Genomic DNA, 23,351 nt, shown 5'->3' on the forward strand with positions numbered 1-23,351 from the left:
TCTTGGTTCTCGAACTGAAATGCGTAAAAATGATACAAAAAATTGTGTTATCATTGATAACCATCATCCCCTGTGCTTACAAGCAGGGGATCAATGGAGTGTTATTACAATAACAAATGAGCCTACTCTAATCTAGGGGACAGAAATTAGTATACAAAAAAGATGAAGATTATGAAATCTCCAGAAATAACTTCAGTCAACTGAGAATCATTTGGATTAGGAATAATACTAAAATTATACACCTTCAAGTTGACATACATAGTTAGACTCCAGTGACATACAAGCTAGCTGCAAAAACAATGTCGCGTTTTATGGCGTTCGAAGCAGCTTCCATTTTTTTGTAGAGTGCAGAATTACCCATAATGGATGCGGCATTTTTGAACTCACGACACGTCTCATCCAGTCTGACAATGGTCCGCACAATCATACCTTCAGGAACATCTGTAAGTTCGCATATGTCTGCAAAGGGAGTGCCCTGCCATAATAAAGAAGCAGTGAGCAATGAAACATTACAGGAAAGGTATGGTCAAGTAAAAAAGCAATCTACAAAAGCAAACCTTTGCCCATTCGTAAACCACTTCCACAAGACCAAATTTGAGATTCTCTCTGGCATACTCTTCAGGATTTATCTGAAGTTCAAACCCAGCTTGGAGCTTACCAAGTCGTATAGCTGTATCGTACAATCTGGAGTAAACAAAAAACTCAAATTACATCTTATATACAAGTTAAAACCCACACGTTCTCCCAAATTATATAGGCATATCATTTCAGTTACAAATACCATTACCTTATCTTTTGTAGAAAAATCATCATCCTAGAATCATTATCATAATTACAAACATTTAACCACTGATATAAAAACCCAAACAAATTACCCCATTTCTCATACACGATTATGATAGCAAGGAGTTTCCTCGCAATTGCAACTTTCTACTCAAGCGTTGCTAAAAACATAAATGCCAGCATGGACTGATAATCCAGGTTTATTGGCAATCAAACATATTTCCCAAAATTCATGATTCATGTTGGATCTAAACTTTCAGACACCAATAAAGATGTACATCAATTTTGTGTGTTTAGATGAAATCTAATCTCAGATATCAAAGAATCAAGCGGAAGAGAAGCATGACCTTTGTTTGGCCTGAGACAGCTTGGGAGTGAGAGAAGGGTCGGATGCATTCTTCTGCTGAAAAACAAAGGCTGACATTAATGCCACTGCTTCTTCTGGTTCGAGGTCATCCAATTGATTCTCAAATAAACACTCTGTACATATTAACTCCTCCCCCGAATTCATCTCACATGCAACGCGACCTTTTATTTGAACTACAAGGTCAGCATCAATACAGCCAATTTCCTTCAGTACATCTATCTGAAAAAACACAAATGGCTAGTTTAAATGGATTCCTTGTTCATTTAACATAAAGCATGCATGAGAAATCAGATGAACGCAGAAAATGTAGATGTACCCGGCCCTGGAAATCTGGCATTTGTTGAAGTGCTTCATCTGACATCTCATACTTAAGTGCATCAACTTCCTCCTTGTGTTTCTTTATCTCTCTTGCTAGCTTAATGTGCTCCTGCAATTTTATACACCCATGACACTTGTTCTTTGACATCTTTTGCAGCAGATTTGTCCACTTGTAATATGATTCGACAAGATCCATGTCTTTCAACTTCAAATCTGAATGGAACCAATAACATAAAGGTCAGGTTAATTTGTGAGTAAAATCCCAAACTTAAATGATTCTTCAAATCTTATAAACTAAAAGACCACAATATTGAAGTGTTAAACCAAATGTGTAAATTCATTCCACAATAATTTCTCACTTATTCTAGTCTTCAACAGGACATACCTTTCACTGGATCTAATGGTGGAGGATATTTTCCATCAGATTTTTTACCCAACAGCTCTTGAATTGTCTTGGAGTAAGCAACAGTGCTAGCATCTTCAAGAAGCCGAGCCTGATCAATCTTTATTTTGCTATTACATAGGCATAAAAACTCATTGATATCAACAGCTCGTACCTCATAACCCATACCAGCTGCAACACCACTGTACGGTAGCTTTATTTTAATAGCACCGGATCCTTTGCGAGATGTGGCAGAAGAATAATACTCTTCTTCCTGAGCACGTTTTGATTTTGGCACCATATAATAACCCTCGGAGAAATTACCACTTTTTGTATCTTTTAAATCACCACTGGCCAAGGGAGTAATAAATGGCAAGTCAGGTCTCAGAACTAAAACAATGTGTTGTTTATTGTTATTGGAAGGTGCTTTTATGACAACTCCAAGCAAGTGATCCTGAGCCTGCCATTATAACAGAATAGAGATTTTACACCATAACCAAAAAAAGAAAAAGAAAAAAAAAGAGCCAGGAAACCCTAATGGAAAGACAGAAATTTAGTCAAAATGGTTCGAAATGAAAAAGACAAGAAGCCAGAACCACCATACAATCATGAATCATGATAGCAGTAGGAACAAATACCCAACTGCCAGATGTAAATTTACACTAATTTTCTTTGGCTAACCCTGGTAGGGAGGACGGAAATTTCATACATAGCCACTTTGGTGTACATGATTCAGCATTTAACGTGAAAAATAATAGCGGTGCCTCTGACCTTATTGCAACTGTACTTTATAAGTTTTTTTTTTTTTTTTTGAACAAAAGAAAGATTTTATTCAAAAACCAGCCAAAGTTACAAAACAGAGAAGCACCTGCTACAACCCAGCAGGCTGAAACTCAACCAGAAAAAAAAACAGAACAACAAAACAACACTACCAGCTCTCAACCACCTTGTGGAAATACATATCCTTTTTCCTATGAGAAAGAGTACCCAAGCTCAACACTCTATGCTTAACCGTATCCTTGATCTTCATACTTAATCTACTGGCCATTTTACAAGCAGACTCAAATATACAACCATTTCTATTACACCAGATAAAGTACCAAGAAGCCGAAATCACTGCATTAATAATCTGGTACTTCACATTATGTTTAGAGAACAAGCACCATTGATTAAGGTCCTCATATGAATCTGGCCAGTGGAAATACCCCAGCCACTTACCAATCTCCTCAAAGACTCTCCTGGAGAAGATACAATCCATGAACAGATGACTGTGAGTTTACCTCCCTTAACAGCTTGCTGCAAGCATCCCTCATCAATGACTTGTCTTAGCCTCAACAGCTTCTTAACATACCAGCTCATATCCGGACTAATACGAACGTTCCAAATGTCAAAATCCTTCAGATAAATGGAACTAATCCATTTAACCCAAAGGCAGTCTTATTTAGAAGATATCGCCCAAATGAAGTTAGCCATCAATGCCTTGTTCCATTTCTTACCTTCACGAAAGCCAACACCACCCAGATTTTTTTTTAGGGAGACAAACCTTTTCCCAAGAAGGGAGATGCATCTTACTTTTATTCCCATAAGAACCCCACAGGAAATCCCGACAACTCTTATCAATGGCAGCAGTGATTTTGGAAGGAAGTATGAATATACTCATCCAAAAATTCCTAATACCAAGTAGGACCGAGTGTATAAGTTGCGCCCGACCAGCAAAAGACAAATTTCTACTCGCCCAACAATTAAGCTTCTTATTCAACTTATCCAGAATCACCCCACAGTCTGAAGCTTTCCACTTAGTAGGCCGAAGATGAACCCCCATGTAATTCAGCGGAAAGGATCCTTCTTCCATTTGCAGCATCTCAAGAATTTGCGCTTTGATAGGATCTTTAACCCCTCCAAAAAAGGCCTGGGATTTAGATATATTTGCAGACAGCCCAGTAGAATCACAAAACACAGTGAACGCCTCGTGAATCTTACTCACTGAACTGACATTCCCTTTACAGAAGATGATCAAATCATCTGCGAAACAAAGGTTAGTTAACCTAATATGCTTGCACAGAGGATGAAACCCAAAGCCGTTTTTCTCAGAGTAATATGCTAAAAGGCGAGTAAGGTACTCCATAACGAGCACAAACAAAAGGGGAGACATAGGATCCCCTTGCCGAAGGCCTTTTTCCCCTTTGAAAGAACCCTGAATTCTCCCATTCAATAACAGATTATAGTTAGTACCCTTTGAGCAAGTTAGAATCCAGCCAATAAATCTCGAAGGGAAGCAAAGTTGCTTAAGCAAAACTCCCACAAAATGCCAATCAACATTGTCATACGCCTTACTCAGATCAATCTTCATTAAACACCTAGCTGAAATATTCTTTCTAGTGTATCCCTTAAGGAGATCCTGGAAAATCATTATATTATGAGCAAGAACTCTATTTTTTATAAACGCCCCTTGATTGCTATGAACCAAGAAGGGGAGCACTTCCGAGAGTCTGGAACAAATCATCTTCGATATACACTTGTAAAGTGTATTACAACACGCTATAGGCCGAAAGTCACTAGCAGAGATCGGATCTGCTATCTTGGGAATAAGAGAAATCACAGTTTCATTCAGCTCCTTCGGCAATATCTGACCATAACCCCTTAAAGAAACCCGAGCCAAAGCCATCCAAACCAGGACTTTTACAAGCGTGAATACTAAAAAGAGCCTTCCTCACATCTCTTTTAGTAAATGGTCTTAGTAAACTGACCTGCATGTCTACAGACAGCCGATTACCCTGGATAATACAGTTACTGTCAATCTCTTTAGAAGTCCAACTTCTCTTCCCCATAAAATTCTTAAAGTGGGAAAGAAAATGCTCAACCACTTTAGGATAGTCTTCTTCTATGATGCCTCCAATAGAGAAGGAAGTAATTCTATTATCCATCTTCCTCTTCCTCATAAATGCATGAAAGAATCTCGAATTCTCATCATTAAACTTAAGCCAATTAATCTTACTCTACTGTTTAAGATAACTAGCATAACAGACCTGCAAAACTGAAACTTTGTGCTGAGCTTGAGAGACTAATTGATGCAGAGATAGATCAGTCGGGTTAGCTGCCCTCCTGAGCTCTACTAAAGTCCTCCTTAGCCTCCCTATATTTCAAGACAACATCACCAACCTCCTCCTTGTTGAACCTTTTCAGCATTGTGTTTAACTCGAAAAAGCTTCTTGACCACCTTATTAAGGCCTCCACCAGAACCAGCTGGAGCATTCCAGCACTGCAGAACAGCCTCTCTGAAACCTCTAAACTGCATCCAATGGTTACCAAACCGAAAAGGAATGAAACCCACCTTGTAAACTACTTGACTTCTAATCACATAGAAACTATGATCAGAAATGCAGTCCCATTTGAAACTAGCTACAGTTTTCGGGAACTCTTCCAGCCACAACTCATTAACAAAAACCCTATCTAGTTTAGAAAAAATAGAGTCTCCAGCCTCATGCTTGTTAGACCACGTATACTGAGCACCAGCACCATTAAGCTCCTCAACTTGGCCTAAAGTTAACCAAGCTTGAGCATCAGCTATATCTTTAGCACTGATCTGTCTTCCTCCAATCCTATCTTGGTAGCTAAATATGGCATTAAAGTCACCAAAGATTATCCAAGAAGACTTTAACTGACCAATACCAGCTAATTTATCCCAAAGTTTTTTCCTCTCCCCCATAGAATTACTACCATAAACCACAGTAGCAAAAAACAAAGTTTGCTGGCCACTAATTCTGACTCTACAATGAACCAATTGAGCATCTTCAATCAAGATATCAACCTTCACAAAACTAGCTTGCCACAGGACTAAAATTCTACCAGAAACAATAGGACTAGAAAAGTAATTCCAGTTCTGAAAATTATTCTCAAAAATTCCCTTAAGCTTCTCATGTTTCACCTTAGTCTCAAAAAGAGCTCCAAAACCCACCTTATTCTCCTTACAAATGCTAAGAATAGCATTTTGTTTATCTCTTTTATTCATACCCCTCACATTCCACCCCAACATATTACAAACTTCCATCACTTAATTGTGTTAGATATTGTAACCAAAGGACCAACCCCAGTATCCTTTAATACTTCATAACCATTCCCGGATATAGCCTTTCCTAGAGCTTTGTCTGACTTGAGCACATCTGCCATACCCTGTCTAGAACCTCTCTTCTTGGGAGTAATCCAGATCCCAGTATCAACAGACTTCCCTGTACCACCTTGCTGAACATCACAACTGATTTTGGAGTCCTTTAACTCTAGAGAACGACTGGACCTCTCCTTCTCATCATAACTTGAGGAATTAACCTTTTTAGAAACAGAACTAACAGCCCCCGGAGGCTGTTGAATCATCTCCTCAGAATTAATTTTTTCCTTATCTAATTGATCTCCATTCTCAACAGAAGATTTCTTCTTCCAACTCAAACCATTACTCTTGTTACAATTAGCCAAAACATGACCTAAATTAGAACAAGCAGCACATTTAGAGGGAAGCCATTCATACTCCACCAACTGTTCAACTAGTTGATCCCTTTCATTGATAAAAGAAATGGATTTCAGAGGGTGGTCCGAAATCTCCATATCTACCAAAATTCTAGCATATTTCACCATTGATCTACTTTGCGTCACTTTATCCACCATAACCGGCCTCCCTATTGTACTCACCATAGCACTGAGACTATTTTTTCCCCAGTATTGCAGACCCAAACCATTCAGTCGAATCCAAACCGGTACCGACTTGACCATTCTCACTGAGTCCATATCTGGTGTCCAAGGACGAAGAACCACCGGTTTTTTATCAAAATGTATGACTCCCGTTTCCAAAATCAGATCCCGAGTAGCTTCATCCCTGAAGTTAACAAGGGTAAAGCCTGAGTGCATTCTAACTATCTTATCAACACCCAAATTCGCTTGACAAACCCTTCAAAAACTCTAAAAGGTGGATTAGCACCCAAAACAATGCAAACAATCGCATTCTTCCAGAACGAGGCTTCAGTCTCCACCTCCTCCATGTCTAACCGAGCCACAAATTGATCACCCATCTTCAACGGTGCAGTGTAATTTAGACGAGTAGACGGGGTAAGTACCTGATTCGACTTGAATTTACTCCATACGTCCTTAGCTGACCTCTGAAATTCAAAACCCTCAGCCTCCTCAGCCCAACTCGCAGCTTTAGGAGAGGAGCGATTCAAACATCCAACACGATTCAACTCCACACCTCGTTCCAGCTCCAATTCGTCACACGGGTCATGAAACACATCATCAGGAAACATTACAGGACCCTCATCTTGGATCGAAGGGAGGTCTTCCACCACCTCATCGGAAACCACCACCGGCTTCGATAACCCTTTCTTCTTCCGAGCCATGGGAAGAGAGAGAGAGAGAAATCACACGCCTTAATTAATTAATTAACTGTACTTTATAAGTTGACGTTACAGAATATGACAAGACTAGTGCAAAAACATGTAAAGGGACTCACTGATTGTGATTTCATGACTACCACTCTTCCAGGAGTAAGTAAACTCTGGGCAGTGGTATGTTGCATGACAGCCTCTGATATTTTTTTGTCATAACTCTCAGCTTCTGAGTACATCTCATAATATTCCTCAATGGCTGGTTCACCTTTTATGCATCTACAGTCAAACAACCATGGTTCACAATCCCTCAACAAAATAATATTTGCTCATTTATCACAAATTATAATTATTGCAAGTATGAAAAAATATAATCAACTTAATAATTTATTACATGATCCACATTAAAATGCCACTTGAAATTCCAAAATGAAGCATGCATAAGCAACACTAAGAAAACTGAGGCCCCATTTGATTGGGGGGAATTGATTCATTCCTTTCTTGTGTGGTTAGAGACTAAATTATTGGAATGACTTTTCACCATTTCAGCATAATGGCTTTTCCACCCAAAAATAAATGGAAAGGTCATTTCAATGCATAACTCCTATTAATTTTTATTCCATTCCTATTCCTATTCCTATTCTCATTTCCATTTTATTCCCATTCATCTATTCAATGCATAACTCCTATTAATTTTTATTCCATTCCTATTCCTATTCTCATTTCCATTCTACTCTCATTTATCTATTTTCATTACTCCCAACTAAACATACCCTTAGATGAAGTGCTTGCATAACTTGTATATAATAATACTATGAAAGCAGGGTGTTCTAAAACAAAAATCACTATATCCTTGTCACCAATAAGTATCCTCACAAATCACAAGTAGGTTTGGAATAAAGTCAACAATAAATGAGTCGAAACATTTTCCCACATCACCATATAAGAAATCAACTATAAGGTTTGCATTTGAGACTGCAAAGCTCTCTTACTATAACAAAAAGTCTAGGCAGATAAGACTAATAACTCTAGTTGCAAATGACACCTTATCAGTTATTCAACAGACATAACAGTAACCATTCAATTTGACTTACTCTATTGCTTTGGTAGGCTGAGCAAGCTTTCGCATTAGAAGTTGTTGCTGTTCTGGTAGTTTCTTCTGAGCATGAAATTCAGCAAAACTTCTTTTTAACATGTCTTCTACCTGCAGTGATGGATCCCGAAAAGTTTGAGACAATCTTCAACTCAGACATAACTTTAGAAAATTTTCAACATAGTAAATTAACGAATCAATCAAAATCATCAATCCTCTCTCTAATTTGTTCTAAATTGACTTGAAGAAAAAAAAGCTCTAGTTTATACTTGCAACCAAAATTGATGGGAAAAAAACCAGTGGGGAGTAAAAGAGGGGGGAAAAATAGATTTCTTTGTTTATTTATTTATTCCCCTTTTTGGGTAAACTGATAGTGTTTGGGTAAAACTTATCTTGATTTTATAAGAATTTCTTTCTTGATTTTTCCAAGTTACACGGAGAGGTAAAATTTGTATTACTTCAAATGATGTGAGTGCGTAAATGGGTCAGGGAGGAATTTTATTGTGGGGGAAAAGTTCATATATTTATGCACTATTCTAAGGGGTATTTATGTCATTTGGGAAAATGAGAGGGATAACTGCATTTTCTCACCCAAACCCAGTTAGATATTTTCGCAGTAAAAAAAATGTTCAGGTAAATAATAATAAGCAAGTAAAAACTTGATGAGATAAAGATTAATACAAAAAAGTAACACAATTTACTTTCACAACACACTTAGAAACATCTAAATTTGTTTGTTCATAAGAGTAATCAATAGGTTAAAACCTCAATTTAAATATTTTCTTAAAAAAAATGCAAAATCACTAAGAGGATAAGAAATTTAGTAATAACTTGCTTCAATAATATTTGCTGACACCATTTAAGTTTTCAAACTTGATAAGTTAATAGAATTTAAGATGAATCAAAACTGCTTTTCTATTTCAAGCCAATTACTTCTCAAAAAAATTCTCAAATTCTGCTATCCATGTTTTTCTCCTTTTCTTAAAAAAAAAAGTTACTTCTGATAAATTTACGTTGAGGCTTTAACATATTAATTACTCTCATGATCAAATAAATTTATACAGATTACTAACCTGCTTTTATCTTAACTTCTTAAGCCGATTACTTCTTTATTTAAAAAAATGTCAAATTCTTTTTATCCATTTTTTTTATCTCTCCTTCCATCTGAAAAAATAGAAAAGTAAAAATAACAAGAATTAAGAATTTCTAACTTACCTTCAATTCTTCAACACGAAGGAGATGTAGGATCATAATATAAGTCAGCCGAAACTGAGACTCCAGCTTAGTTGCACTTCCAACTATAACAGGTTTTAAATCCTTCTCTTCTGGGATTTCATCACGGCACAGTACGGCAACAGTACCAATTTTATCAAGACCTCTTCTCCCTGCTCGACCTGCCATTTGAGTGTACTCCCCAGGTAGTAATGTTCTAAACTCTTTGCCATCAAATTTCCTTAATGTATCAAAAACAACCTGCAAATTATTTAAATCCAAAACGAGAATGTCGAGAATGTCAAGTATGCAACTAGATGTACATTCAACAGTTGAAAATCCTCAATAAAAAGTTGTAGAAACTGCTTATGGCCGAAATGTTTAAATACATATGTAGAAATAATCGGAATTATTAGTTAGAGTTTTACAGCTCATTAGTTAGTGTTTTACATCTAAGGTGTAATTAATGTAAATTAATTTATACTTAGAAAATACCTTTTGTACTCGGTCTATTTAAAGGTTATTCCTTTAGAAATGAAAATAACAATGAAGAATATATTTTTCCACTTGGTATCAGAGCTTTAGAAACTAAAAAATTAGAAAGAAAAAAAATTATTTTTTCCTTAGCCCTTTCTTAAAAAAAAATTAATTAAGGTTTGGTACTCTTAAGGTTCAAATTTTAGAAACTACTTTGGAGTGTTTGTCTATTCTCACCTCCGACCCAGGGAGTTTGCCCAGCTTCCGATCAGCGCAACCCCAAAATCCAATGCCCAATAGAGCCGCGCACGAGCCCCACGCGCCGCTTCCAGCGCTATCCTCTCTACCACACGTCGATGCGTGCAGCCTCCAACGACCATTTTTTCGACATCCTCTTCCTTGGCTTCATTCATCTGTAGTTCTACTCGTCTCGACGTGTTCTTGCCCTTGTTATCCTTTTTTGGTTTGTTCAAATTTTTTTATTCAGACCATTGAAAATCAACCATGGTCACTTCTCGAACTGATCCCGACACCACTTGGTACGCTATGATGGGTGCTCAACGTGACACATTCCCTTTCACCACAGATCAAATTGCTCAACTCCATAGGTTGCTCAAGTCGACTTCCGCACCAGATCTGAACTCTCCGAGATTTTTCTCCACTCCAAACACTTCTGTTGTGTTTAATGCTTAAACTTCGCCATGGATCATCGACTCCAGCGCAACTGACCACATGACCGGTCAATCTAATCAGATCATTACATATAGTCCTTGTCCAGATACTAGTAAAATAAAAATTGTTGATGGCTTTCTATCAATTGTGGCTGGTAAAAGTTCTGTTTATCTATCTCCTCTCGTTACTCTTATAAATGTCCTCCATGTGTCGAATCTATCTTGTAATCTCCTCTCAATTAGCAAACTTAGCCTTGATCAAGGTTGTATTGCAAAATTCTCACCCTTACATTGTGATTTCCAGGAATTGTCCTCAATGAAGACGATTGGAAGTGCAAGAGAATGTAGCGGGTTGTACTACTTTGATGTTAACCCTTCATCTGCTCAAGGTAATAAAAGGTTGCATTCTGGTTGTACTGCTTCTAATATTGATATTATGAGATGGCATTACCGATTAGGACATCCTAGTTTTCCCTATCTGAAACATCTGTTTCCTAGTCTGTTTAAAAACAAACGCTTGAACATGTTCAAATGTGAAGTGTGTCAATTTGCAAAACATACTCGAAGAGTTTTTCATTCTCGCCCCTATAAGGCATCTCATCCTTTCACTCTTATTCATAGTGACATGTGGGAGCCATCCCGCGTTACAAATATCTCTAATACCCGCTTGTTTATATCCTTTATAGATGATCATACTCGTTTAACTTGGGTATTTCTTTTAAAAGACAAATCTGATGTCGTTGTCACCTTCAAAAAATTTCATTCTATGATTAAAAATCAATTTCAAGTTAATCTCCAAGTTCTACACACTGATAATGGTACAAAATATTTTAATTCAATCTTAGGTGATTATCTTATCTCTAATGGCATTGTCCATAAGAGTTCATGTGTTCATACTCCCTAACAAAATGAAATTGCTGAAAGGAAAAATCGACATCTGTTAGAAGTTGCTAGGGCTCTCATGTTTACTACTTGTGTTCCTAAGATTTTTTGGGGAGAAGTTGTTTTCACAACAGATTATTTATTCAATAGAATGTCTTCTCGTGTCTTACCATATCAAACTCCAATTTCTTCTCTTCTTAAGATTTATCCTCAGACTCACCTACTCTTAGATATTCCACTAAAAACGTTTGGTTGTACAACCTATGTTCATGTTTTAGGACCTAATCATACCAAACTTGATCCTCGTTCTCAAAAGTGTATTTTCCTTGGGTATTCTTCCACCAAAAAGGGCTACAAATGTTACAACCCTCTCACTCGTCGCCTTAGTGTCTCATCAGATGTCACATTCAATGAAGAGCAACATTTTTATCCCAATACTTCACTTCAGGGAGGGATTGTTAGGGATACTCACTGCTGAGATACCTGTTTACCAATGATAGGACCTGAATTTAGTCCACCCATTGAGTCTAATCCGCCAACTGAGTCTAATCTGCCAATTGAGTCTAACTCTGTGCTGAATTCTGAACAAAACACTTCTGAAATGGAAAAGACAGGCTGAATAAATGCAAAAAAAGAGTTGTTGGTTTATACTAGACGACGGGATAAACATCAAGTAATACCGCTAGCTACAGATCTCGTCTTCCATGAGTCTGATCTAGTGACAAATCCCAATGTAAGTGATTCTTTGAGTCCAATTTCATTTGATTCTAATTCCAGTTCGAGTGTGATAGAATCAGATCTGCCCATTGCAAAAAGGAAGGGAGTGAGGAATTGTACTTTACATTCTATATCTAAGTATGTGTGCTACAGCCGAATCACACCAAAATTCAGAGTCTTTGCTGCCAAAATTGAGGAGACTATTATTCCAAAGAATATTGATGAAGCTTTATCCATTCCTGAGTGGAAGAAAGCGGTTGAAGAGGAAATAGGGGCGTTGGAAAAAAATGCTACCTGGAAAATAGTTGCTGAGCCAAAAGACAAGCATGTGGTAGGATACAAGTGGGTATTCACAGTGAAAAAGTTGATGGTACTATAGAAAGATACAAGGTGAGACTGATTGCAAAGGGGTTCGCTCAAATTTACGGGGTGGACTACATAGAGACATTTGCACTAGTGGCAAAACTAAACACAATAAGAATTCTCCTATCAATAGCTGCTAATCTTGATTGGTCATTGCAGCAACTTGATATTAAGAATGCCTTTCTAAATGAAAATTTAGAGGAAGAGGTCTATATGAAGATTCCTCCTAGCCTCAAAGGAAAATATGGAAAAGAAAGAACATGTCACTTAAAGAAATCTCTCTATGGCTTGAACCAGTCACCACGAGCATGGTTTGAGAGGTTCAATCAAGTGATCAAGAAGCATGGGTACAAACAAGGTCAGTCAGATCATACTCTATTCTTCAAACATTCACAAGATGGTAAGATTGTAATTCTTATTCTATGTTGATAATATGATTCTAACGGGAAATGACCTTAATAGAATGGAGGAGCTTAAAAGAGTACAAGCCCAAGATTTTGAGGTAAAAGATCTTGGTCAGATGAGATATTTTCTGGGTATGAAGTTTGCAAGAACCAAGCAAAGGATTTCAGTCTCTCAACATAAGTATGTTGTTGATCTACTCAAAGAGACTGGTATGCTCGGATGTAAACCAGCAGCAACACCAGTGGAACCCAAGGGGAAGTACAAGAAGAAAGAAAAGGAGAAACTTGTAGGCAAAGGGATGTATCAACGACTAGTGGGAAAATTGATCTATTTGTCTCACACCAGAGCTAACATTGCCTTTGCAGTTAGCTTGGTCCGTCAATATATGCACAACCCTTTAAAAGAACACTTGGAGGCAGTTTACAGGATATTACAGTACCTAAAGAAGACACCTGGAAAAGGTCTGTTGTTCAGAAAAAATAGAGAAAGCGGCATAGAAGCTTTCACTGATGTAGACTGGTCAGGTTCAATTGAGGACAGAAGATTAACATTTGGATATTGTACCAAGGTATGGAGAAACCTTGTTACTTGGAGAAGAAAGAAACAACCTGTTGTCGCAAGAAACAGTGTTGAAGCTGAGCTTAGAGCTCTTGCTCAAGGAGTATGTGAATTGATCTGGACCAAACAAGTTCTTGAAGAACTACAACTTCAAAGAGCGAATCCTTTGAAACAATATATCGACAATATATCAGCTATTAATATAGCACATATTCCAGTTCATCATGATAGAACCAAACATGTGGAGGTGGACCGTCATTTCATAAAAGAAAAAATTGAAGAAAAAAAACCATGTGTCGTTTATGTGCCAAGCAAACAACAAGCTGCTGATTTACCAACAAAAAGATTATCAAAAGAAAGTTTTGATGAGCAAGTGTGCAAGCTGGGCATGTGGGACTTGTATGCACCAGCTTGAGGGAGGGTGTAGAAATAATCTGAATCATTAGTTAGTGTTTTACAGCTCATTAGTTAGTACTTTACAACTAAGGTGTAATTAATGTAAATTAGTTTATACCTAGAATATACATTTTGTACTCAGCCTATTTAAAGGATATTCCTTTATATTTTTCTACTACATATCATTATCAGAAATAGAAGATTGGAAGTCTATAGTGGAAAATTCAACTAGAAAACGTTAAATTAAGAAATGAGAAATCGCATCCTAAGCTATCTAGCTATACAAAACAAAGTTGCATCTGTTATAAAATTGTACCAGTTTAATAATAACAATTACAGGAATAGATTCATCATAGTAGAATATGTTCTGATAATGCACACAACAAATCAGAACAAGACTTACTGTTCTTGCTGGGGCATTTACTCCCATTGCAAATGTCTCAGTTGAAAACAAAACCTACAAAAAGAATAAATAAAATTAGCAACAGCCAAAAAGGCTTAATAACAAGTGACAATAACATCCCAAAAAAGTTCAGCTCGTGTTTGCATAAAACTTATCAACCATCCATTGGTCCTTTCAAAAACACACATATATAAATATAAACACAGCACTGAAAGAGTCTATTTAAGTAATAAATTTACCTTGATCACACAACGGCAAAAAAGCATTTCAACAACTTCCTTGACAATTGGCAGCAGCCCTGCATGATGCACACCAATGCCTCTGTGAAGAAGATTTTGAACTCTGACAACCTGCATGAAAATTATATCTATATTTTTATATCTTAAGCCCAAGAACTGTACCAAAAAAAAATTGTTAGTATGCTACCAATTACTACACCTGTGGCAATGTCCTGTCTGATCCCTTGAGACGTGAAAATGCTTTGTCGCAGAAAATACGAATCTCGCTTTTCTCAGAACTACTGGTGAGATCAGTTCCAGTCATACTATCGGCCGATTTATCACATCTGTTTTTTGAGAAACAGAATATAACCACCTAGGCACAAGTTAAGAGAGAGATGTTTAGAAGTTAAACAAAATGAAATTCCAATTTTCTAATAAAAAAAATAATTTATTAAAGGGGACAAAATAATAAGAATAACTGTGTGTAATAAATTAACACCTCAAGTTTTTTTTTTTAAAAATTATATACTAACATAATAATAAGCACTAATTGATTAAATGGGAGACTGGACTCATTAAATTAAGCTACTTGGCAAAAGATCATACAGCTGGCAGCACCAACAGTGGACTTTATCTTAGTCTTTTGCTAGAATATTAACAGCACATTAAATCATGATAAAATAAAAAATGCAAGGCCAAGCTTTAGGTTAGAGAAAGTAAAAGTGTTTTACAATGACAAAACTAAATAATATCGCGTAAATGCTTATGCTTTTAGAAAATCCCTTTTCCTCTGGTTAACGCTTTTATGTTCTTTTATCTTCGGTTTTAGTCAATCATCTCAATTTTTTTGTTTACATAATCTATGAACTCTCCTACTTATCAAATCTAAATTGCAACTAATGAGAATTCTATGAGCTCCAACCGATGTCGCAAAGATATACTCAAGAAAATTATACTCAGACATACAGGTAACAGAGAGTTCTTTGAGAGCTTATTGATAAGTGACAAACACAAAGAAGCATCTGATCTTCTTAAACCCCAACTGTTGTAGCCATTGCCATTATTTTGACTCCCACCACCACTACCATAGTAGTTTCCAGAACTGTGAGAACCAAAATGTTTGTTCTGTTTTCCCCGAGTAACACTTTCACGTTTCTGAGAAAAAGCTGCTGAACCTCCACTGTGTGATCCAGAAGGACCAGTACTGCTGCTAGTCATATTTTTTCTCTTCAATGTATCCTTAGCAGCTTGCAGTCCCTGAGGCATAAAAGTTTCACTCTCACATATCTTGTAAAGTTCTCCAGAGTGAAATATGCAGTGTTCCAAAGGGACTGGTCTTTTTGTTGTCCTAAAAACATAACAAAACAAGGGGAGTGCATTAATTTTTACTGTATCGTAGAAAACTTGAGGAAGAATGAAAACAATTGAAAACTTCGAAATTCTCAAGAAAGAAAAAAATCAGATAAATTATAAGAACCACCACTAAGTACTAACCCAGTAACACGAATTTGCTTTTGCTTTGTCCGTCCAATCCAGTCTGCAAACTCAACAGTGTTTGGTACCTGCAAATTGGTAACAAATATCTCACGTTCAGAAGCAGCCACAACAAAGAGTTAAAAGAGGACCGGCCAAATGGACCCATGCAGAATTTTATCACGTAAGTATCTTCATTGTAGCTTTACTTTTACACGAAAAGTTTTATTATAGCCATATGGCAATGGAAGATTAATAGGCACCAGTAGGATCACACACACAAATAACAAAATAATAGAAACAAGACAATGGAATTATAGTTGAACTGCTTATGTGTATTCACTAAGAATAGAAAAAAAGATACAAACAAATGGCCTGTATGCAATAGACCTCCGACTCTCCCCAAGAACAAAGGCTCCACTCAATACAAATTCTCCATAATCCTCTCCCTCCGCCAAACCTATTCTTATATACCCTTACAGCCATATTCTCTAACTCCACAATCCAAGACTACCCCCTTATACCAATCTACCCAAATTACCCCTAGTGTCTAGGTGGCAAATCCAGGGTCTACCATTGTAGCTTAAGTTTTAACATAAAAAGTTATATAATAGCTATATTATAATGAAAGATGCAATATAAAAATAATATAATTTAGAGAACAACTAATATTAACATTGGCCCACAGTCCCCTAAGTTCAAAAAATAATATAGCTTGGCACTACTCTACTGCAATCAAAGATTAGAAAATTTTATATTTTGGTCGATATATAGCTGATGCATCGGAAAAGATGGAGGACAAACATCTTTGTAGTGTAAAACCAAAACTTAGACATTATATCAACATTCTCAAATATCAACATTATATCTCAGGAATGTCAATATATTAGAGGAATTTCCATTCTGTGGGTTTGATTTTCTATTAATAAAAAAAAATTCTGAAAAAAGGAAAAAAAACGTGATTGATATCTCTGAAAAGAAGTTTGTAAGATAAATTTTTATATATATTTTAATGTTATACATGATTATATTTGATAGCAATGTAATTATGAAACAAGTAATGTTAGATTTATAATTTTTGTTAGAAAGAATTCTTTCAAATCATGTATTATTGAATATTTTTTATTTTTTTAATTTGTATTAAAAATATATATATATTTATATATATGTTTCTAGATAAATATTTATGACATCCATAAATCTTCTTAAAATTTCCCTAGATATCAAAATTATATGTTATTAGAATCTTTAACTGCACTGTAAATTTAGCACACAAGGAAAAGTTATTACCGTTGCTGAAAGAAGAACAATGTTAATATGTCTCGGAAGCATGATGATAACTTCTTCCCAAACAACACCCCTTTCAACATCATTGACGTAGTGCACCTCGTCAAATATAACCTATATCCACATACGTACAGCAAAAAAAAAATCACCAATTTGGCAATTTGTTATAGAAAATTTAATTCTTCTGAATAAAAATGGAAAAAAAAAACACATGTTTTTATAAAAATAAAAAAGGGGGGAAAGTATCACAGAACGATCCCTTTTTACCCATTCAATGTCACGGATAATATCAGCACCACGGTACAGCATTGACCTTAATATTTCTGTGGTCATAATAAGACAAGAAGCTTCAGGCTTCAGGCTAACATCACCTGTTAGAAGTCCAACATCGAATTTTCCGCAGAAATCCCTATACTTTTGATTGCTTATGGTTTTAATTGGAGCAGTATAGACAGCTCTAGTACAATGCTGCATGAAACAAGTTTAATATCAGCATTGAAAAGTATGTATAACTAAAGAATCGCATTGCAAACAACCAGAGAAGGCACTGATAAAATCTGAAGAATGAAAATATACAGACATAGCTCATTCAACTAATTTGTTTTCCTTATCAGAAATGAACTTGTAATTAAAGCAACTCAAGAATGCATGTCATACTTTTGATGCCAAAGCAAATGCATACTCTGCAACAACTGTCTTTCCCGCTGACGTATGAGCAGCTACAAACACAGACTCCCCATTTTCAAGATAATAGATAGCCTGTAGGTATTACATAACAAACGAGGAAATGGTTATTTAGGTTGAAACAACACGCAGTACATTATTGCAGTGATAAGAAAAATTGGAAATATCATTTGAAATAAACACATAGAATATGTATCCAACATATATTACAACTTGGGAATTGCAATGACATCTCCATGAAGTAGAAGTAATACCATATCTTAGTCATATGAAGAACAATAAGAAGCTAAGAAATTGCCATTATAATTCATATAATAAAAATTTTGATACTTTAAATTTTTCAATGACTTGACTACAGTAAAAATAGATCTCCAAACCTTGTCAAGCCCAATAAATCATGACAGAGACAAAATGACACAATAATTAAACTAAAACGTATCATTTCTGCCACTGAAGTTGTAGAACATTAGTTAACGAAATTTGAACCCAGAAAAAGAGTTCTGAAATTGCTTTGTAAACTAGCGCAAATAATTAAGTTCCTACACAAGCATGTTAATCCAACCATGACCAAGTTACCCAGATAGAGTTTAGAAAAACAGAACTTTATCAACCAATACCTCTTTCTGGAATGTATCCAATTCAAAAGGAAAATCAAGTGCCATGTCAGGAACAAGCTCATGAAAATGCTGTGAAATCCATTCACTGCCTCCACTACTAGCCCAGGCCTGTAAATGTACGAACTAGTTATAAACTTATAATAAAAATTAATAGCATGCAGTCAAAGAAGTAAGTCTTCAAAAAATATATATATCTCTTCTATATAATAAGTGTGTAGATAACGAAAATTCTTAGTTTTAACAATTTTTTATTTTTTTTTAATGTTAACTTTAACGGAATATTCTTACATTTAACGATAGTTTGTAAACACTTAAATTTAAATAAAATAAAATAATTAAAATAGGATATTTTTGAGATATTTTACAATGATAATTATTTAAAAAATAATAAATAATTAATTAAATCAAAATATGATATTTTTTAAATATTTTACAATGATAATTATTTAAAAATAATAAATAATTAAACAAATTAAAATATAATATTTTTTAGATATTTTACAATGATAATTATTTAAAAATAATAAAATCATACATCTTATAACTTAAATAAAATTTAATTAAACTTAAACTTACTTATTAAAATAATATCATATTAAACATATAATATAATCTACTGTAAATTAGCAACAAATTGCTATTTTAAAAAAACTAGCAAGAAACTTAAATTTAAAATCCACGTATAATATTTAATATTACATTAAACATATAATATATAATCTCTTGTTGTCACTCTCAAATTAAAAAACTAGAACAAACATAAACTTAAACAAAAATAAATAAATTATTTAATTAAAATATAATATTTATTTAAAATTTATATGACATTAATATATATTTTAATAAAAATAATTAATAAATTCTATAAATAAAACTAAGCATACGTATCTAGTATATATATATGTGGAAGTTAGCTTGTAGCAGCTCTCTATGCAAATTTTTACCTCTTTCTGGTGCTCTCCACCAGCCCCGCGATTGTCCAATATTGTTGTTAATTCTTCTGCTTTGATTGATAAAATCTCATCCAGTGCAGATAATTCAGTATCAGAAGCGTTGCTAGGCATATCCCTTTCTGCTTCGGCTTTGGGCTTAGCAGACTCTGCTTCAGCATCAGACTTTACAGACTCTGCTTCACCTTCAGAATTAACAGACTCCATTCCTGACAAATGAACATTATATAAAACACAACTTTAGCTAAACTAAAGGAATGAAATGAACAAAAGGAAACCAGAACTAGTTCAATGCATGTTGATAAACCAACCAATACCAAATCCAAGTTCACAGACCGCTACAGGTAACGCAATTTTAAGTATGAAAAAAGCTCAACTAAATCATACAAAAAATTTGTCCTGCCACCTCATGTACTATTCCAAAATCCTTCACCCAATAAAAAGCTCAAATCCAGTTCAAATCTGTAATCTCATATTGCCCCCCAAAAAAAATCAGCTTCTTTTTTTCATACCTAAATCTTGTAAGTTTAAGAGTTTGTCTATGATTTGTATTCAATAAAATGAGCAGGCAACCTCAAAGACGTTAGTTGCAATTAAAGTTGTTGCAATTCAAGGTTCAAGTTCAACTAAAAGGTCAAGAAGGCATACACTCATCAAACAAATATATTCACAACTAAGCCATCCTGGTATCATTATTTCAAGCAGCAAAGCTAATCTGTGAATCTTTTTCATGAATTAATAGTTTTATTAAGAAAAAAAAGTTCACACATGAAATGAATGAAATGGCATAGCATTTGTACCATCTTCTACAAATTCAGTGATATCCTCTTCCCAAGCCTTTTTGAATAAGTCGTCAAACTGTACAGATAATTCAGTCTGCAAATGGCAGCAATACATAAGAATGTTGACAAAACGTGAGATGAGTAGAGCAACTATATTCTATAACACTAGCAAGTTCCAGCTAAGAAATATAAATCTAATATATGAACCAGAATAGGATAACTGACCTGGTTTTCTTCTGTATTCTTTATCAAAGTTTGATCCTTGTTAACATTCCATGCACAAGGATAAGCCTTCAGAAATGTTTAAACATCACTAGGTTAGTAATGTTAGATTTTCCAAGATGGTATAATATATGACAAAATAGATAGTATATTGTTACAGCTTCTTAATCTACATAAAAAGAAAATTAACCTTAAGTTCACCAAGTTCTAATCCTTGCTTAAAGCCCGGAGGAATAGTCTGAGAAGGGCCACCATTAAGAAGTTCACGAACCCATTCACCATTGGAAGCACCATCAGGTAGAACCCTTTCTAAGGATTGGGAATCATCCAAACCACCTGGACGAAAAGGGCGGTTATTAATGCTTCCTCTTAGAAAATCCTTCGCAGTACCATTCATGCGGGGCAATGAACCAGATTCTTGAGCTTCTACTGTTAACTCTGATACATCCACCTAAAATGAAATAAGCCATAAAATTTCTTTTGAAGGGTTTATATCCAAATTGGTGCCACAAATGACAGATAAAGATAAACAGTAGAATCCCACTGATTTTAATTTTCATGTAAGTTCATAAAAGAATTCCTGTTCCAAAGAAGACGGGTATTGTTTAAACACAAGTTCTAAACTATGCTCCTCCATACCTGCAGAGAGCCTGGTTCCCATCTTCCTTGCTTTGGACGTCTAAAGGGTAATTCCCATGTGGGAATTATAACCTTGCGCGGCAATGATGGCTCCAACTGTATTTTTGCCCTGTCAAACCAGTCAAAATCCCACTGCCTTCCAGCCTTTTCCGGTGAAAATAATTCAGAGTCCAGCCTCGGCAAGAGATACTTCTCTTCTACATAAGATTTTATTGATTCAGGTGTTTCCTTGGGAAATGCAGGTGGCTGAAAAATTAACGTTCAGAGATAAAGTATATTGTTAGAAATTGAAACAGCTCTGCCCTCCCAAACATATTATAAATTACAAATAAATATATATATATATATATTTTTTTTTAAAAAAGGAAGGACTAGTAACATAGCTCCAAAAATAACAGAAATGGCCCATTATCATAATAATTTATATTAAAGCATCAAATTTGATATTTCCAATTCAGCTTTCTAATGCATTACAAACTCCAAAGATATAGTAACAACAAATCAAATAAGAACCATTCAAAGTCAAAGTTTTGGAAGCCCTAGAGCCAAACAAATTCAAAAAAAAAACTTTTTTTTTCAATAAATAAACGCACGAAGCCCAAAGTGAAGAATTGAGAGAAGTGGAGAAGCGAACCAATATGAAATCGGGGAGCGACTTGACGGGGTTAGAACGCTCCACAGTAGAGAGAGGCTCGAGCCTGAGGTGACCACTGTGGCCGGAGAACCCGACCCGATAATTTAGTTCGTTCGCTGCTTTAATCGGGTCCATCTGAGTTGTGTGCCTTGGAAATCGTTGCTTTCCAGGTTTCGTTCTGAGTTTTTTTTTTTCTTTTTTGGTTTAAGATTTTGGAAAGCTTTTCGCGGGTTTGAGAAAATAAAAAGGGATGTGTGTGTGTTTGGTTAATTAAGTTGGGAAGTAAAGAAGCAGAGATGTGGCCCACTCTCACTCTCTCTGACTCCCTTTGTTCGTTTGAGTCGGTTGAACTTATAGATGCGACAACCGGCTCTTCTATTAGTATTACGTCATCTTGAAGGTATCACTCAAGTCGAACTATTTATAGGGATATTGCCAACATCACATTAAATTGAATTTAAAATTTTATCTATTATTATTTTTGTTTTTTTTAAATGAATTATTTTTGTTTTTTAAAATTTAAATGGATGTATTGATTTATTATTTGAATTTAAATTTGGTCTAGTTTATAAATAATTAAATTCAACATCCTATAAAATAAAATATCACGTATTGGCTTGGGTTATTCGCGTTTGGCTAATTTAATTGCATTTTGAAATTTATTAAGAAATTTTTTATAAATGTAAATTTTTAATAATCTATTTTTTATAAATACAACTTTTTCAAATATAAGTTTTAAAAATATATTTTTATATAGCTGTTTTTTATCTATTAACTTTCATATTTTTCCAAACTACAACTTAATTAATTCCTAAATTATGACTTATTTTCTTAAAACTATATTTATAAAAGAAAATTAAGAATGTCATTCAAATGTAAACAAAATAAAAATCCCATATTTTTTTTAGAATGACAAAAAAAGCATATATAATAGAAAATGTTCACTTCTTAATATACAAAATGTATTTTTATTACACTGTTATAGTAATTTTTTATATTTATGTGTTTTTTATCACACTGTTATAGTAATTTTTTATATTTATAGATACTGGATTACAATTTTTAAACTATTTAACAATTATATTATTTTTAAATTTAAAGGTTATATTAATTTAAAATGGAAATGCAAGTGTTTTTTAGTTTTAATTAAGAAGGGAAGCCTCACCTTTTTTTCAAGCTCTTTGCTTGGCTGGTGAGTCTTGGGGTTTTTCTCAACAAAAAAAAAAATTAAGAAGGGAAGTTAAGGTTGTGTTTGGTAAAAAATGTTTTTGAATTTTTTAAACACAAAAATGAAAATATTATTTTATTTTTGTTTCTTTATTTTTAAAAAATAAAAATATGTTTGGTAATTATTTTTGTTTTTTATTTTTAAAAACAAAAAAGAATAAACATGTTTGATAACTTTTATTTTTATTTTTTGTGTAACAATATGAGGTGTTGATTTGA

General features: G+C 34.7%; 1 protein-coding gene across 2 annotated transcripts; it reads right to left on the reverse strand.

The window, feature by feature from the left end:
- Nucleotides 1-24: 24 nt before the first annotated feature.
- LOC133791202 (DExH-box ATP-dependent RNA helicase DExH11) lies at nucleotides 25-22,261 on the reverse strand. 2 transcript variants are annotated; one of them, XM_062229125.1, is made up of 23 exons: nucleotides 21,906-22,222; nucleotides 21,272-21,517; nucleotides 20,823-21,083; nucleotides 20,636-20,701; nucleotides 20,429-20,504; nucleotides 19,623-19,837; nucleotides 18,679-18,786; nucleotides 18,035-18,136; nucleotides 17,645-17,845; nucleotides 17,381-17,491; nucleotides 16,112-16,179; nucleotides 15,584-15,965; nucleotides 14,835-14,990; nucleotides 14,636-14,746; nucleotides 14,397-14,450; nucleotides 9,528-9,785; nucleotides 8,314-8,423; nucleotides 7,345-7,498; nucleotides 1,854-2,310; nucleotides 1,467-1,681; nucleotides 1,131-1,369; nucleotides 558-684; nucleotides 25-475 (listed from the first exon to the last, which is right to left on the reverse strand). In XM_062229125.1, exons 1-23 carry the CDS (start codon nucleotides 22,038-22,040, stop codon nucleotides 263-265), a joined length of 4,065 nt encoding a protein of 1,354 aa, XP_062085109.1. In that variant the 5' UTR covers nucleotides 22,041-22,222; the 3' UTR covers nucleotides 25-262. The 2 variants fall into 2 exon arrangements, with proteins under 2 accessions (XP_062085109.1, XP_062085110.1); XM_062229126.1 differs by lacking the exons at nucleotides 25-475; nucleotides 558-684; nucleotides 1,131-1,369; nucleotides 1,467-1,681; nucleotides 1,854-2,310 and adding an exon at nucleotides 6,734-7,216 and having other exon boundaries at nucleotides 21,906-22,261.
- Nucleotides 22,262-23,351: the final 1,090 nt, after the last annotated feature.

Source organism: Humulus lupulus, chromosome 7 (genome assembly GCF_963169125.1).
Source record: "Humulus lupulus chromosome 7, drHumLupu1.1, whole genome shotgun sequence".
NCBI lineage: Eukaryota > Viridiplantae > Streptophyta > Magnoliopsida > Rosales > Cannabaceae > Humulus > Humulus lupulus.